The 17,373-nt window shown below is 39.2% G+C and overlaps 2 protein-coding genes across 4 annotated transcripts in view; one reads left to right on the top strand and one right to left on the bottom strand.

Moving 5' to 3' along the window:
• Positions 1 to 10,285, top strand: part of zbtb20 (zinc finger and BTB domain containing 20) — a 29,378-nt gene extending 19,093 nt beyond the window's left edge. For all 3 annotated transcript variants that reach the window (XM_085935115.1, XM_085935116.1, XM_085935117.1), the window contains exon 4: positions 348 to 10,285. In XM_085935115.1, the coding sequence (XP_085791241.1) occupies positions 348 to 895 (548 nt within the window). In that variant the 3' untranslated portion in view covers positions 896 to 10,285. The remainder of the gene's footprint in view (positions 1 to 347) is intronic.
• Positions 10,286 to 14,463: 4,178 nt separating this feature from the next.
• On the bottom strand, positions 14,464 to 16,705 carry LOC147043533 (ADP/ATP translocase 2). The gene is made up of 4 exons (XM_085936081.1): positions 16,485 to 16,705; positions 15,220 to 15,706; positions 14,994 to 15,134; positions 14,464 to 14,908 (listed from the first exon to the last, which is right to left on the bottom strand). Exons 1-4 carry the CDS (start codon positions 16,593 to 16,595, stop codon positions 14,751 to 14,753), a joined length of 897 nt encoding a protein of 298 aa, XP_085792207.1. The 5' UTR covers positions 16,596 to 16,705; the 3' UTR covers positions 14,464 to 14,750.
• Between the last annotated feature and the right edge of the window lie 668 nt (positions 16,706 to 17,373).

Below are 17,373 nucleotides of genomic sequence, written 5' to 3'. Positions count from 1 at the left end.
CGTCCACTAGATGAAGTCAGCAGGAGCATTAACTTTGAATTGTCAGCTTGCTGACGAGCTCATATTCTTTAATGAAATGGGGACTGGACACCTTCTGTTTGGCTTCCGGTGCCGAGTACATGCACACTGTTGCAGATTTGCGTAAATGACCGACCAGTGTTGGCTTCCACGTGCGTTTCGTTAACAGATGGAGCAGCTTCAGCTTCGAATAAGGAAAGGGGAAATATTTTTACACTCATGAGTTGTGTTTATCTCTCTGCTGATGAGAATATGGTCAAATGTTTTTTTGATGCTTCTGGGTGAGCATTCAGTGTATAATTGTGTCTCTGTCCTTCATGCCCACGCAGGAGAGAAGCCTCACCAGTGCAGCATCTGCTGGCGCTCCTTCTCCCTGAAGGATTACTTAATCAAGCACATGGTGACCCACACAGGGGTGCGAGCCTACCAGTGCAGCATCTGCAACAAGCGCTTCACCCAGAAGAGCTCTCTCAACGTCCACATGCGGCTGCACCGTGGCGAGAAGTCCTACGAGTGTGTCATCTGCAAGAAGAAGTTCTCCCACAAGACCCTGCTGGAGCGCCACATGGCCTTGCACAGCACGGGCAGCGCCCTGGCCGGGCTGACGGGCCCCGCCGGCACCCCCGGCCCCGTCTCCATACCCGTCTCCATCCCCATTCCCCTCCCCATGGCCGAGCCCGGCGCCGGGGTGGTGGCCCTCGCCATGCCCGTGAGCGGAGGAGCGGGAGAAGGGCCCGGGGTCCCGACGGGAGTGGGCGTGGCGGCGGAGGCCAGCTGCCAAGACGGGACCACCTACATGTGTTCCGTCTGCCCCGTCAAGTTCGACCAAATGGAGCACTTCAACGACCACATGCGAATGCATGTCTCTGACGGATAAGTACAACTCGATAAACTACTCCAAAAGAATGACAAACAAAATGGCACTAGATTTTCCTTTTCTTCTTTTGAGGTATGGAGAGTAATGAGTATAGACACTGGCACATTAAGTTTCCCAAAAAAAAAACAAAATACAAACAGATTTTCTTTTTTGTTATTCTAAATAAACAAAAAAGATGGTGGCCTTAAGGCTTAGTAGTTTGATATTGATCTACTGGATGGATCCTAACTACAGGCCTCTAAATGTATGATTTCCTAAAATACTGATTTATGTGTTGAACACTACCGAAAGGCCTACGAAAGAAACATACACACAAACACACCTTTAGTGTAGATCTATCTGAGCGATTATAAGTGTGCGTTGTGTGTGGATCTGCATGTTTCCCAGTGTGTGTATGTGTGTGTGGAGGGTTTGTGTGTACGTGTGTGAGAGAGAAATGCCATTTAAAATGGCAGTTGTGAACCCATACTGACCTGTTTGGAAACGAGAGATGTCCAAACTTACTGTGGTATAATTTACAACAACAATAACAACAAGAAAAAAAAAAAAAAATCATCTGGGTCGGGCTACATATTCCCTCTAAAATACTGACAGTCACAAGATTGCCTTCTAAAGACAATTGAAAAAGAAAAAGTAAATTTGACACTGGGTTTTATTTATTCCTATGGTATTAAGAGATTATAATGCAGCTGTTAAGGTACAAATTTCAATCACTTCCCATCAAAGATGGCGGGAATAATATTTCGTATGTTTTGTAACTGTCCATGCATTTTTGATGATTTAGTTGACTAAATTAAACTGTGTTGATGAGACAAAGTGAAAAAAAAAAAATCTGAAAAAAATAATGTTTTTCTGAACTCATTTGCATACACTGCCACTAATCTCCTAAAAGACTGTTAGTCAAGGTTACAACAATCATAAAAAGAGAGCAATTTTTTTTCCTCCTCCTTTTTAATACCATTTTCATTCTTAGCCTTTTTCCATTTACAGTTCGAGCAGCTCAGAATACGAGACGAAACTCCATCCTTCGTATTTGCTGCTCCGCCACTTAAATCAGACTCCTGTAGATTTTAAAACAAGATTTATCTCATACTATTGTTGTTATTGATTATCCTACGTGGTTTTTCATTTTCTTTTCACTCAGTTTATGTATCAGAGGTTGACTGTGGATTTGAACAGCGCTAAAAAGAGAAACATTTAATTGCAGTCCCAATTAGTTTTTGAAATAGTTGCCGTCTGATTGTAGGATAGAACCTGTTCATAACCATACGGCACTCACTCAAACAGACTGCCGCGTCCTGAAAGGAAAGATAGGAGGAAAACAAGTAGCTCTCCCACACAATATATATATATATATATATATATATATATATATATATATATATATATATATATATATATATATATATATATATATATATATATATATATATTACATGCACACTCAACAAATTGTGGATGAACTTTTACATAATAGTATACATTCCAGTTTTTCTAAAAGAAAAAATCCATGCATCATGACAGCACTGTAAGCTGATATTTGGATTTCAATATTTTCAACAAATAGGACACACAGATGCACCAACTCATAAACACACAGACTATTTACAGTGTGTGTGTGTACGTGTGCATATATATATATATGCACACTGTATATGTGTTCTGTAGTATACACAAAAGAATAAAAACACACAATTGCATTGTGAAGGATTTGCTCCTTTGCGTGAGCAAACTTTTGTAGTTATGTTGCTCACAGTGCAGCAGATATAAAATAAACCCAGACAAAAAGGTGCAATTTTGCACATTTTCTTAAAATGCCTGTGCTTAATATTTAATCATATTCATCAAATGAACTATGATTTTTTTGTTGATTCAATTTTAAAGTCAGAAAAGACAGCTTTTTCGAAGAAAAAAAAAAAAATAATCTTGATAAGTGGACTGCGTTATTTTGTTGCATATATGTTGCACTGCTTAAACCAATAAGTGCACTACTGTTAACAGAGATATAGTTTTAGAAAAGAGGATTTTTTTAAACCAAAAAAAATCTAACATTTGGTTATAGAGTTCACGTGTTAGCATAGCTTTGTTTCAATTTGAAAGTAATCGAGCGGTTCTCGGCTCTTGTTATTGCTCGCAGTCACCGACAGTATATCAATCCGTATACTGTTTGTACAGTACAGTACTTGTGCCGATGCAAGCATTTATTTAAATGTGTAACATGATGTGTGCGCATCTATGTTTGATCTTTTTTTTTTTTTTTTTTTTTTTTTTTTTTAAGGTAATGTTTTATGGAGTCACTTCCCTGCAATTCAATAATTCAGTTGCATTTCTTTAAAAGATAGAATTTTCCTGAGAACCAAACAGTGAAACAGTAGTAAGACAGTAATAATCACGACAACTTCTGTCAGACTCGGTGGCAGTGATAATAACAGCCATTATCACGCTATGAATAATAATAATAATAATGATGATTTATTATTGTGTGTGTGTGTGCGTGTGTGTGCGTGTTACATAGATGATATCCATGTCCTAGTACAAATTTTGGGTGGGCGTGGATCGGTGATGGAATGCAGCTTCTTTGATAATACTGTATGTGTCTGTGGGTTGTGCACCGTCGTGTCCTTTCCTTCCTTTAGTGGGTGTCGTCTGTCTGTGTGCTTTTTAAGCCGAATCAAACTGTTGAGAAGCAAACTATCTTGACCTTGTAGGGCTTCCTTTGCAATATGCAGCGCAGGTACGAGACGAGGAGCGACTCCTCACCAAACCTTTTGGGCTCGCAAGAAATCATGAGTCATCCAACCGTGACTGAGATTCTGTTGTAGTTTCTCCAAACCGTGTGAACATTTATTTCACATTTCCTCGTCTCATTTGCGTATTGGCCTAAAAAAAAAACAAAAAAACAGTCAAATCGAATAAATGGTGTGCCGTCTCTGTTTTGTAGCTGTCGCTGCCAGGATGGCAAATGTGCTGCATGCTAGTGCTAGTGCTATTTGTCTTGACACAGCACGTGGAGGGTCATCTCTTGCCTTAACAGACAATGCACTAAATAGTCTATGTAAGCAAACTGCCGAGTTCTCTTTTCCAACAGTATTGCCACATTTTTCGGGCACACAGCTTACGGTGTTTTGTCAGCCGAGCACCAACACTGCCAAACTAACTTTTCAGCGCAGAGGCAGACATGTTTGCGTGTAATGTACGTATTCAGTGATTTAGCATTCCTTCACGGCACCCGCTTTTTGCATAGTTTGTGTAATCACATATATCCAATGCACTATAGACTGTAGCTAGATGAGTACAACCAGCTTTGTGGTATCAATGGTCTAAATAGTAGGTTAAGTAGCTTGTCGTTGGCTTTGGACAATATTTCATTTCAAAATTACACTATAAGAGTGTCTTGCTATCATTTTTATGTTGTTGTTGTTGTTGTTGTGGTGGTGGTGGTGGTAGTGGTGGTGGTTTTCTGGAATAACAAGTAGCCAATCTCTCCGGATGAGTGCTAATAACTTATCCCATCATCAGTTGACTTGTTGTATGATAAGATTGGAAGGAACTGAGCCTTCTTCTTCTTCTTCTTCTTCTTCTTCTTCTTCTCCCTGGTGTGCATTAGCTTCCTTTCACTGTCCATACTTATACAAGACAGTATATTCTTTATTCAGCTTCAGATACTTGTGGGTGGTGCTTCACAGTCTTTTCTCGGGTATTGTAAAGAAAAATTGTAAAAATGGTTTAAAAGATTGCAGCCCCTTTTTCGGAAAGAAGGTCCTTTTCGCATTTCTTGTACTTTCAGCTTAGGGAGATTTTCCTTTTTTTTTTGGTCAAAACGTTGTCTTATTTTCCAAAACAAACCCTATTGAATGCTGGATACCAATCTCACAGCTGTTTGTGTTGTGTTTGCCAATCATATGACATGTTTTATTTATCTTAGTATAGAGATTTGGGGTCTACAATATGTTGTTATGTCTTTCTAGCCGTACATTTGATTCTTCATTTCTTCACAGTACTTCTTTAGTTCATCATCTGGTGATCACACAGTACGGTGGTGTTGTTTATACATACATTTAGATTTCATCTAGCTGGTTCGAGGGTAGTCAAGTAATGAAGTCATTTCTTTCACAGTGTATTATAGATACGCGTACAGTATAGGCTTTGCATCGAGGTGAAAATACAGGACAGGAATGGTGAGGGTTCATAGTAGTGTCCGTCTCCATCAGTTTTTCTTTGTTCGATCTTGAATTAAGTCACAGTTCAGAATAAAACCACTCAGATTATACGTAACAGCTTTTTAATTGCTCTTCTACAGCACACATCAGTGTGAAACAGATAACTTCTGGTAAAGATATTTATATATAAATATATAAAATGTATATAAAAAAAAAAAGAAATCATCTCTCCACACAGTTGAATGCATTTCTCCTTGCGGGATATTGGAAATATGCCTATCAAGTGCCTAGCAGTACAGTCAGCAACTATACAGAATTTTCATAGTTTTTCTCTCCTACATTGCACAAATACAATATATTCACAATGGTCTATTTAGTTAAAAATATACGACAGTATTTATACAAATAAAACCAGGTGGTTGTGAATGCATCCGAACCCTTTAAAATACCTGAAATGTTCTATACATACATATACAGTAAAAGCAGGCGTGGTTTTTTTTTTCTTCCCATGTACGCTATATGGAGGATTCAGAGATATCAAAGATGCACAGTCACTTACAAATCTTTAATGACTGTTTTCTTCTTGCACGTTGTTCACATTTGTCGCGAGAAGGCAATGCGGTTTGGCCATCAATAGAAGACGCTGCATGAATGTAAGGTGCTGTGACTTTCAGCTTGTCCCGTCAGCGATTTTTTTTTTTTTTAATGCAGCTTTCGAAGTAGTTTTGGGTAAATGTCAAATTGTGAACACGGCATCCTCAGTAGATTAGCAGTTGGATATGTTTACCCGATGCTAAATTTTCTCATCTCGTATTAACGAATGTTTTAACTTCCTGCCTTCATACAGCCGTACAATGGGGCCACGTGCAAAAAGAAACTAGCAATTTATTTTTATTTTTATAACCCCTCTTTGGCGGTAAAGTCTTGTAATCAGATTAGAAAATTGAGTGAACACAACACAGGATTATTGCACAAAGGTCTCTAAAAGCGCTTTGTGTCAGACATGAAGTTTTCGGATGGCGATGACGGTGTGGCTGCGAGATGAAAGGTTTTGGACCGGCTCATTATTGTGTCCCCTGTGGACTCATTACCACACTTTCATTCTCCAGCCTGGTCAACGTGCCAAATTGAAAATTTTAGCGGGGTGGGAACACTTCACATTAAAACTACTATTGTCAATTAGTACAAAGGACTATTAAGGCTGCACAGAAAAAAAAAAAAAAAGAAAAAAAAAAAGAAGAATTGTCCTATGAGGACAAAGTCCTTGAAAATTTAACAGCCTAACTATGGTAACTTTGGCAAAATTCCTAATTGGGTACTTACCTTCTAAATTAGTTCTGAAAATCAAGACATCCCCAAGGTGAAACCAAATAAAGTGATTGCCTTTACTTTGATTCTTTAAGTCCTCCATCGTTCATAGTTTTAACTAGGAGAAAACAGCTATGATTATAAACATATTTTTGGGGGGGAAGGCTTAGTTTCATTGATATTCTAAACCAGTATAGGCAATGTGATAACTTGTCCCTGTCATCCACCCATCAATCACACACACAGTCTACATCCACCCACAATTATATTCCCGATGACCGTTTTTCTCCATTATTACACAACACTATTGCATTTTTTTTTTAAGCTGCCCCCTGTCGTGTCAGTACAAGTCTACTGTATAATTTCGTCCTCTTAAAAATCTTGCACAGTGGTTCTCAAACTGCGTTATAACATCTATTATTATAATTTTCATCCCCCCAAAAAATGAACATTGAAATAATGATGGTCCGGTCTGATTTTATTCAAATGAAAAATATTTTTTAACAATTATTTTGGGACAGATAAAATGACATTGGATCATTTCCCTCTGCACCTGTGATGATTTCTCTGGTTGGGAATTAAAAGATTATGCAGTTTGGACATTAATAAATCTGTATTTAAATAATGGTTCAGTTCAGATGGATTGCACAAAAATGGTAAATTAAAAAATTGTACCAAAATAAATATTTGAAAACATGTAGATTCAAAAAAATGCATTGTGCATTTAAATTTTAATACAACTAAACTGTATGTGTTAAGATGTGTAGGGTCAGGGGAAGGAAAATTTATTTTAAGGTTGAAACTTCCATCGCTTACCACTAGAGGAAGCCCACATGATACCAATGATACTCCAGTTTGAGAATCACTGCTTATGGCCATTTTTTTTCAACTCTGTTGCATTCCCGTTCAATCCAGAACATTCCAGTCAGTGTTCCCCTTCAACAAAAAAAAAAATCAGTATTTCATTTAATTTGCCTTTTTTTTGGGACACAAAATCACAAAGCTCTTGCTAGACCACTTCTTTAGACAACATGCACGACAACACATTTAAATATTTGGCCTCAACGACAAACATTAAAAACCGACGTCATCAAGACTTAAAGTAATCAATGGAGCCGTATTTATTTTCTGAAGTCCATTTGGTGAGGAAAAAACGGAACTAGTTAGTTCACACAAACCAAAGAAGGGTTGAGATTGTTTTGGAGAAAAAGGGGTTGTTTTCTTCATGTTGTTTTTGCTTTTTGTTTTAAAAGCAGAAAGCTTAAATGTTTATTTGTAGTGTTTTGCTTGTCTTCATTTGTAGGGCTAGGATTAGGGTAAGGGCAAAAAAAATTACCAGAAATCTTAATGTTTATTTGTAGGGTTTTGCTTGTCTTCATTTGTAGGGCTAGGATTAGGGTAAGGGCAAAAAAAAATTTTTTTTTAATTAGGTAATCCTATAAATCTACTCCAAAATGCACACCCATTGATATTTGTTTCAGTAAAACCGCGTTCATTCTTCCACAAACAAACAAACTTTGAACATGTGTCATCCCCACCTTGAACTCATCGATGACCCCTGAAATTCACCTTTACCTTACTTTACATTTAATAGATTGCATTTTTAAAATGTACTCGCTGTTCTTAGCTTTTTTCCTTTAAATATCGGATTTACACATTATAAAGGCTATCCCTGCAACAACAAAACTAACATCACAACTTTTTGAAGACGTTTAGCCATTTGTACTTGATATGGACCAAGATGTTAAGTTTGCACATATTTGTAAGTTATGAAGCCAAAAACTGAGAGAATAACCACACGTGAAATATCATTATGCTCACTGGAGCAGCAAAGAAAAATTCGATATAAATGTGCTCCAAAATTGTCATCATTATGAGACTTTTGTAACAACAAAGCGTCATCCTTAATTTTGTTTTCAGAGATTCTTGTCAAGATTCGAGAATATATTATTTCATTATGTGCTCTCAAAATAGGTAATTGAATTGCGGTAATTGGCGTAACGACAAATTGCTTGAATTTACAAGCCGGGCACTTTCTCGTCTTTTCTTTTGGTTATCTGGCTTTTTGTTGCCGCGTTATCTTTTTTTGTGGATGGCATGCTTTTTATGTAAACTCAAATGTTGCTTGTGTGTATATTTTGTTTCTGCCTCAATCCTCTTGCTATCTTCTAAACTCACCCAGTAACCCCCTTGGAAAAAAAAAAACCTTGTCAGAAGTGGAGCTGTTGTAGTAAACGGTAGTTAAAGATGACATCAAACTAAACAACCCTGAGATATATGCTGCAGTAAGTAATGTGTTTTCGACTTTAGTTTTTGGTAATTTATCCTCCAAGTTTATACTTTATTATTATCGTTATGAAACAAACTTGTTTGAAATGTTTTGACTGCTGTTCTGAAATAGGGGAGAATTTTTCAGTATGTGCATGGACGTTCTTTTTTTTCTTTTTTTTCTTTTTTTTTAAATATAATGATTTGTCAAACACTGGACTGGAGTGAGTTTTCCAACATTTCCAAGCTGAGAGATGTATTTGACAGACATGACTGCACAGGAAATGGGAAGGGGGGGGCTAATTTTTGAGATGTCAAGACATTTCGTTTTGTTAGGGTGAAGAGGGGGTGTATACCCACGTAGGTGACCCGCTCTTCCCAATCGTTGCTTGCCAAGGCATAATAATCAATTCATTTGTTGATTGGTAAAATTCTATTGATTGTGCGGAATTGCTTGTTGCATAGCTGTTGAGTCCAAATGAAGTGCACCGGTTGGCTTAGAAATAGGAGTTCAGAACTTTTTTTTTTTTTTTTTTTAGATCAATTGTTCATATGTGTATTTTTTTTGACGAATACTAATGATAATACCCCTCCTTAGTCCACTGGGTTAGGGTAAGACATCATAAAGGGATATTCCAGATTGGACGCCTTCTTGCTATGGTTAAGCCGATAATAAACCAATTTTCTCATTGTTTCACTTTCTCAAGCCAGAAAAAAAAATTTGCACTAAAGACTCATTTTGGTCTTCTATCAAAAAGCAATATGATTCACTAAACAACTTGTCAAAACCATAGTTGTTTGTTGGCGTCCGTCGTGGCACACGTTGATGTTTTCCGCTTTTGAGGGGCATTCAAGTTTCCTTCCGGCTTTGCTTATGTAGACAAGTCAAAGCAGAAGTGAGGTAAATGAGATAGGTTAGGCTAATGAGGGAGGGGATCCATTCTGAGTCTTCATCAACTATTATCGTGTGAACAAACTAAAATGTTGATTATTTGGTCATTTTGAGTGGTTTTTTTATTTTTTTTTAATCTAGAACGTTCCAAAAATGAAATGCACCTTTTTGTGATATAAACTTCATTTGACTGCATCCACCAAATCTCCTTTTTCTGTCCCACCATCAAATTCAAGGTCTGACCTTGACATAAATTATTGTTTAGTGTAAAAAAAAAAAAAAAAAAAAAGAGAGAGAGAGAGAAAAAAGTCACCATCATATGCGGCAAAGTAGCTTTCCTTCCTGTTCCCACCGCTTTGTCTGGTGTCGCGGTTTGTCTGAATATGTTGCGTGTTCGAGGAAGCATAAGTACGTGCCTTCTTGTAATCTCGTTATTATTGAGAAGCTGAAGCCAGCCAATTGTGTTTGCACTAAAAACCAAATTGCTTTTTGTTTTGTGATGTAGACTATTTAAAGCGAGCTTGTTGCGTCACTTTAAACCGTACAGTATGCATGAGGGTAATTTGGCCCATCCGTCGACCTGTAAACAAACCCAGTGCAGCTTCTTGAGGATCGTGTGAATATATCTCGGCTTTTGATTCCATCTCCTTTAGTCATCTGGTTTGTTAGTTTCAATTGTAAAAAAAAAAAAAGAAAAGAAATTGAGAAAAAATTGAAAAAAAAAAGTTGTGATATATATTAAAAAAAAAAAAAAACAGGCAACACAATAACTACAATACTGCTTTTATGTTCACATGCCACAATAAGAGAATTAAGCATTCTTTTTTTTTCAATCCACGGGAAAGCATGAGGTCGCCTCAAGACTCTTGGTCAATTTAATTTTATTTTAACTTGTATTTATTACATATTTTTGTCAACAACTAATAAAAAAAAAAAAGCGTACATGTGTTGAGTCTTAAAATGCACCTTATTCATGTCAGTCCATGTGGGGAAAACAAAAGAATAATGATTTTTTTTTTTTTTTTTTTTAATAGAAAAAAAAATGCTGGCAATGTAATATCTCTAATTTAGCACCTTACTACACAGCATGTTTTCACTTTATGCCAGTTTAGCTCTTCTTTCATTTGGAATCTCATATTTGTGCGACTTGCTCATTCGTGGGATGTGCCAAAGTTTGGAGGCGATCTCCCCAACTGTTGACACTTATGATTTTTATTCTTTTCCTCCTCCTGCTTCAGTTCTCGCAAACTTTCCTATAACTAGTGTGTGGAATCCATTTATCTCAGCAACCAGTATCATAACTTGCCATTTTACGATAAGCCCTGTATTTCACATATATTTACCAGTGATGTGTATTCGTTATTATAAAGAAAATAGCCGTAAAAGCTTCATTATGTTACACAATATTGTGACTTTTTTCGAAAAACTGTGAAGACTTATCTTGCATATACTTTATACAGAAGTATTAAGCCTTAATACAAAAGACTAAAAAAAGTGTGGAAGAATAAACTGATTGTTGCTAAGTAAGGATGATTTTTGTAAATGTTACCAGCACTTTTTTTGTAATTTTCACTCTCTGAGGTATTGTACAAGTTCAAGCTGTTTGTGAAGTTTGATTATGAAGGAATAAAAACTAGTACTTTCCTGTACTTCACACAATGTTTTGTCTGCCTTTTTATTTCCCAGCAATTCTCACAAACCACAAATACGCCGCAAATAGGAAAGTCAAACACAATCCATTCGGGTTAGTTTTCCCCATAGGATATGATGGAAATAGAAACCGGGTGATCAAAAGAGACTTTTAACACTCTTAACTTTGATGACAAATGAGGGGGTAATAACAGTAATAAACTTTTCTTTTTAACATCAACTGTCACACAAGTTTAATAGTAGTTTGGCAACATCAATACACACTATTCCTGGAGAAATTACGTGTCAAGGCGAAGAAATTGAATAAAAACGTATTGATTGTGAATACAGACATTTGAATCTGAATAATAGTTACATTTCACTCGTCAGCAACTATGTCATTTCTTCAGTCTCGTATATCTACTGCATTATTATTTATATTAGTTTCAATTTATTTATTATTTATTACTGATTTTTTCTTGTGTATTATTTATTGATTGATTTATTCACCTTTAAAAAAAAAATAGACCTTTGATAACATTGCCGTGTTTTTAAGTGCTTTTCTTGTGAAACACCTGCCTCTACCTCCAGCGACCCCTGGGTAAATTGCGTTTGAGATCCCTGTTTTACACAAAACCACCACTGAAGGTCCAACGAGAAACATTGGGAGGGGTCAACCGTACGGTCAGCCTTCGTGCTCCTGAAAGATTCCCTGGCTGAGCTGCCGCAGACAAAAAAAACGCACACAAAGTGCTCCGGATGAAACTTTTTGTCCAGAGCTGAGATGTAGCGGCCCACAAAGTGCCTTGACGCAAGTTTAAGTCCGTCTGGCACAGCGGGTGGTCGTCCAGCTTCACGAAGCGGCCGTCAGAGAAGGACTTAAGAAAGTGGCCTGTGATGAGGTACACCTAAAAATGGCGGCCTACCTAATGGAGTGACTAAGTGACGTCACAGATCAAACAGCCAATCAGAAAGTGGGGGTGAGGGCGGGTGCGGCACTTTTCACTTTCAATTAAGCTTTTTCCCTAATGAAGTGGCCTGTGATTAGGAACACCTGAAAATGGCGGTGTACCTAATACAGTGTCCTAGTGACGTCACAGATCAAACAGCCAATCAGAAAGTGGGGGTGAGGGCGGGTGTGGCACTTTTCACTTTCATTTAAGTTTTGACCCTGATTTTTCCCTAATGAAGTGGCCTGTGATTAGGTACACCTGAAAATGGCGGTGTACCTAATAGAGTGTCCGAGTGACGTCACAGATCAACCAGCCAATCAGAGAGTGGGGGGTTGTTTGGGTGTGGCACTTTTCACTTTCATTTAAATTTTGACCCTGATTTTTCCCTAATGAAGTGGCCTGTGATTAGGTACACCTGAAAATGGCGGTGTACCTAATAGAGTGTCCTAGTGACGTCACAGATCAAACAGCCAATCAGAAAGTGGGGGTGAGGGCGGGTGTGGCACTTTTCACTTTCACTTAAACTTTTTCCCTAATGAAGTGATTAGGTACACCTGTGTCCGTGTGACGTCACAGATCAACCAGCCAATCAGAGAGTGGGGGGTTGTTTGGGTGTGGCACTTTTCACTTTCATTTAAATTTTGACCATGATTTTTCCCTAATGAAGTGGCCTGTGATTAGGTACACCTAAAAATGGCGGTGTACCTAATAGAGTGTCCTAGTGACGTCACAGATCAAACAGCCAATCAGAAAGTGGGGGTGAGGGCGGGTGTGGCACTTTTCACTTTCACTTAAACTTTTTCCCTAATGAAGTGATTAGGTACACCTGTGTCCGTGTGACGTCACAGATCAACCAGCCAATCAGAGAGTGGGGGGTTGTTTGGGTGTGGCACTTTTCACTTTCATTTAAGTTTTGACCCTGATTTTTCCCTAATGAAGTGGCCTGTGATTAGGTACACCTGAAAATGGCGGTGTACCTAATAGAGTGTCCGAGTGACGTCACAGATCAAACAGCCAATCAGAAAGTGGGGGTGAGGGCGGGTGTGGCACTTTTCACTTTCATTTAAGCTTTGACCATGATTTTTCCCTAATGAAGTGGCCTGAGATTAGGAACACCTGAAAATGGCAGTGTACCTAATAGAGTCTCGTAGTGACGTCACAGATCAACCAGCCAATCAGAAAGTGGGGGTGAGGGCGGGTGTGGCACTTTTCACTTTCATTCAAGCTTTGACCATGATTTTTCCCTAATGAAGTGGCCTGTGACTAGGTACACCTGAAAATGGCGGCGTACCTAATAGAGTGTCCGAGTGACGTCACAGATCAAACAGCCAATCAGAAAGTGGGGGTGAGGGCGGGTGTGGCACTTTTCATTTTCCGTGAAGCGTTGACCATGATTTTTGATTATTTGCTTTATATATATATATATTTTTTTTAAAGGATCAGTGTGATCACGATTTTTTTGAACGATTCGTTTGAACGAGTCTTTTAAGTGAGCTGATTCTAAAGATTCAGTTCACTTAAAAGAATTGGAATGCACAATTCTTATCTTTGCTCCTCTGCATTAAACGATTGCGAAAGGCTCATTTGTTGTGCTTTGTCGCCCCCAAGTGTTCTGTTCTGAGAACTGATTCTAATTTCAGAAACGTTACACGAATGTTTAATGCATTAGCAATTCTTATTTTGGAACGTCAAAGGCTCATTTGTTGTGCTTTGTCGCCCTCTAGTGTTTCGTTCCGGGGAGGCAGCTACTTTCAGAAACGGTTCACGAATGTTTAATACGTCATTACAAATTCTTATTTCGGAACGTCATGTTGTACTTTGTCGCCATCTAACGTTAGGTTCCGGGAACGTACTCATTTCAGAAACGTTTCACGACTAATGCTTTATTTCCTTCCCAGCAATGATCAAGAAGTCTTTACATTACTCGGTCAGCATTCATTTCAATAACTAGTTGAAGCTATCCATGCCAACCAAAAAAAAATACACAGATTTGTATGAGAAACTTGACTTTAATGTTCCAATAAACCACTGAAATGTAAAATAAGGTAAATCATTTACTGGTGGAACCTACAGTTAACCAAATTGGCACTGCTGATTTTTGTGAAGTTTCAGCCAAAACAAAAAGCTAGAATAAATCTTGCCTGCTTACAACCATGTGTTTTTGTTGAACAGTTTCAAAATGAAGAAATAAGTTACAAGGTTCTACTGTACTGTATCTAGCAGTAAGCCTAGCAGTGACCACTTAGGGGAAGGCTCAAGGGGAGATAAGCACGTGTAAATATAGCAGTTGGGTGTAATCCACTTTTTCATGATCCAGTGTACTCATGCTACAACAGTGGAGGAAGAAAGTGAACATCATTTGTGTAGTTTGTTCCCCAGAATGGATTTATTCAATTTGGGACCATACAAACCTAGTGAATGACAGAACGGTACCATACTTGTTGCGGAATGACACTGGTAAAGAGGGTGGTGCGGAACGTTTAAAATCAAGATGCACAACTTACAGCCATTACCCACAGCTAAGTGGAGAGGACACTATCGTTTTGTTCCCATAAATAAGGCAGAATGCTGAGTCCATAAGAGATGGAAAGTTATTACATTTAGCCAAATTGGACAGTGAGGTGACAACGTGACTTTTTTTTTTTTTAGAGGACTTTCTTCAGCTCATCGTACAACACCAGCACGAAGGCGCCGCCCATGCCTCGCAGCACGTTGGACCACGCACCCTTGAAGAAGGCCTTGCCGCCCTCGTCGCGAGCGATCTTACGCCAGCAGTCGATAGTGCCGCTGTACATGATGTCAGCTGAGCGGGTAGAAGGAAGTACACGTTAAAGTCGGTCGGGCCAGAGATGATCTACTTCAGACCCTCTGAATGTTAATTAACTCACCTCCTTTGCGTCCAGACTGCATCATCATACGTCTACGGACAGTGTCAAAGGGGTAGGAGGTCAGGCCGGCGACGGCTGTCACACTCTGGGCAATCATCCAGCTCACCAAGATGGAAGTGTTCTTGGGGTCAGGCAACATGCCTGTGAACAACACACCATGTGTAAGTCACAGAGCCTTTCATTTCACAGAAAATGGAGAATGGCTCCCCAAAAAGTTCACACCTACCCTTAGCGGTGTCATACATGCCAAAGTAGGCGGCCCTGTAGATGATGATACCCTGCACGGACACGTTGAAGCCCTGATACAAGCCACGAATACCGTCGGACTTGGTGATCTTGACCAGGCAGTCGCCCAGACCATTGAACTCTCTTGCAGCGCCGGCCTTTCCGACATCAGCGGCCAGACGGGTACGGGCGAAGTCGAGGGGGTACACGAAGCACAGGGAGGTGGCTCCGGCGGCGCCGCCCGATGCCAGGTTGCCGGCAAAATACCTCCAGAACTGGGCGCGCTTGTCCACGCCATCCAGAAAGATCTTCTTGTACTTGTCCTTGAAGGCGAAGTTGAGGGCCTGGGTGGGGAAATACCTGATGACATTGGCAAGGTTACCTCTCCAGAAGGAAAGGAAGCCCTGCTCCTTGGGGATACGGACGACGCAGTCCATAATTCCCTTATACTGCATATCTGCTGTGATCTGCTTGCTGGCATGTTGCACCTGGGATGAGGATAGAGTGAAAGCGAAAGACATCAGTTATGTAACAGTAAAGCCAATTAAGCGAGGAGAACTTAAAATGACAAGGTTATGACCTTGATACCTGTTAAATCTCAACTTTTGACATCTTTCAAATAATTACTATCAGCCCAAAAGCAATTTAAGGACTTGAATTTAGAGTACCATAAGGCTAAAACGGTATGAGTATAAATTTAAATAAGCGAACAAATGACTGTTGGTGGTTTGTGATTCGTAAAAAAAAAATTACGTTAATAAAATAATGCAAAACTTGTCCCGGTCGAAAGAGTATTAAACAGAGAACTAACAGCCATTTCATAAGTAGTCTTCCGCATGAGCATACACACAGAAAACGTACAAAATGTCCGACCAACACACGGCGAAACAAAACGTAAAGAATTTACATTTCGTTGTATTCGTTGTGACTTTAGTACATTGTGTCCCGAATAGACTGTTTGTCCTTTGTTAGCAACGCCGGCTAAGGTTAACATGGAGGGGGCGCTAGCATTAGCCGCCGGCTCGTGTAGGTCATTCCCAATCTCGTGATGACCTTACATTTTTAAACCACAAATCTGGCCATTCAAATATTTAGAAAACATCACATCAGCAGTAGAGTGGTCTACTGGAGACAAACTCTGAGTTGTCAACCGTATACCGCCGAGAAACGCTCTCTGCCGCATTGAGCAAGTTGACACAAGCTAAAAGCTAGCGAGCGAGCGAGCGAGAGTAAAAAAAGCTGCATTTTTCCGTAAGCCGTTTTTACCTGAAGGAGAAGCTTCACTCTTTCAATGGGTGCGACGGCTGTTTTGGAGATGGCGGCGGAGATGCCACCGGCCAAGAAATCCTTGGCAAAAGAGATAGCTGTCTCATTCATGGTGCGATGTTCTTGATGTGCCTTTCAGATAATCAGTATGTTGCGGATTTCCCCGTTGCCCTTTACGGCTGTGGCCTGTACCGACGAAATGGCCGATTGGAAAGCCGCGTTGCGGATTTATTCGGATGATAACTCGCGATACGACGCGAGAAGTGCGTATGACGTCACACACACGATCGTCCCTACATAGGTCATCCTACGCTAGATATCCAAGTCATACGTACGTTAGACGTCGCATGAGCGCCATGGCCCGGAGCGTTCGCCATATTCTATGTGGCAGTTCTGTTAACGCAACACAATTTCTAGGACAATTTCACAATGACCTTTACCAAGTGCTGGAACATAATACACAACAATTTGGATAATAATGCAGTTTCTCCCCTTTGTTGGCTATTAAATGAGAAGCTATGATTAGATCAAAGAGGAGGAAGACTTAATTCTCCAGCAACCAGAGGATGCCAGGAGCATATATGTTATTTGCCAAGCAATTTAAGTGAAATGAAATCATAAGAATTTGACAATCACAGCATACGTGACATCACTGACGTTTGCTACAAGTTTGAATGTAAATAAACAATAGCAATTTTCTATGTGCTGAATAGTTTGTCTGGTGGTGAGACATACAGAAAGTATGGTTAAAATGTGTCCCAAGTAGTCCTCTCGCTCACTTTTATTGTATTGTTTGCGGCTGTCAATGTTTTTTACACTTTGATGATAAATAATCCGGAAGGTAAAGATCATTCATTGGCTAATTAGCTAATAAATGATTTTAATGTAA

This window comes from Syngnathus leptorhynchus, chromosome 17, assembly GCF_054491065.1.
Source record: "Syngnathus leptorhynchus isolate UIUO chromosome 17, UIUO_Slep, whole genome shotgun sequence".
Classification (NCBI taxonomy): Eukaryota; Metazoa; Chordata; class Actinopteri; order Syngnathiformes; family Syngnathidae; genus Syngnathus; species Syngnathus leptorhynchus.
This window is presented reverse-complemented; position numbering and strand designations above follow the sequence as displayed.

Excerpts from the sequence above, each read along its gene's own strand:
- LOC147043533 (XM_085936081.1), bottom strand. The coding sequence starts at position 16,595 with ATGAATGAGACAGCTATCTCTTTTGCCAAGGATTTCTTGGCCGGTGGC. Across the intron at positions 15,707-16,484 it reads GAGTGAAGCTTCTCCTTCAG|GTGCAACATGCCAGCAAGCA; the intron begins GTAAAAACGGCT and ends TCCTCATCCCAG. Across the intron at positions 15,135-15,219 it reads CATGTATGACACCGCTAAGG|GCATGTTGCCTGACCCCAAG; the intron begins GTAGGTGTGAAC and ends TGTTGTTCACAG.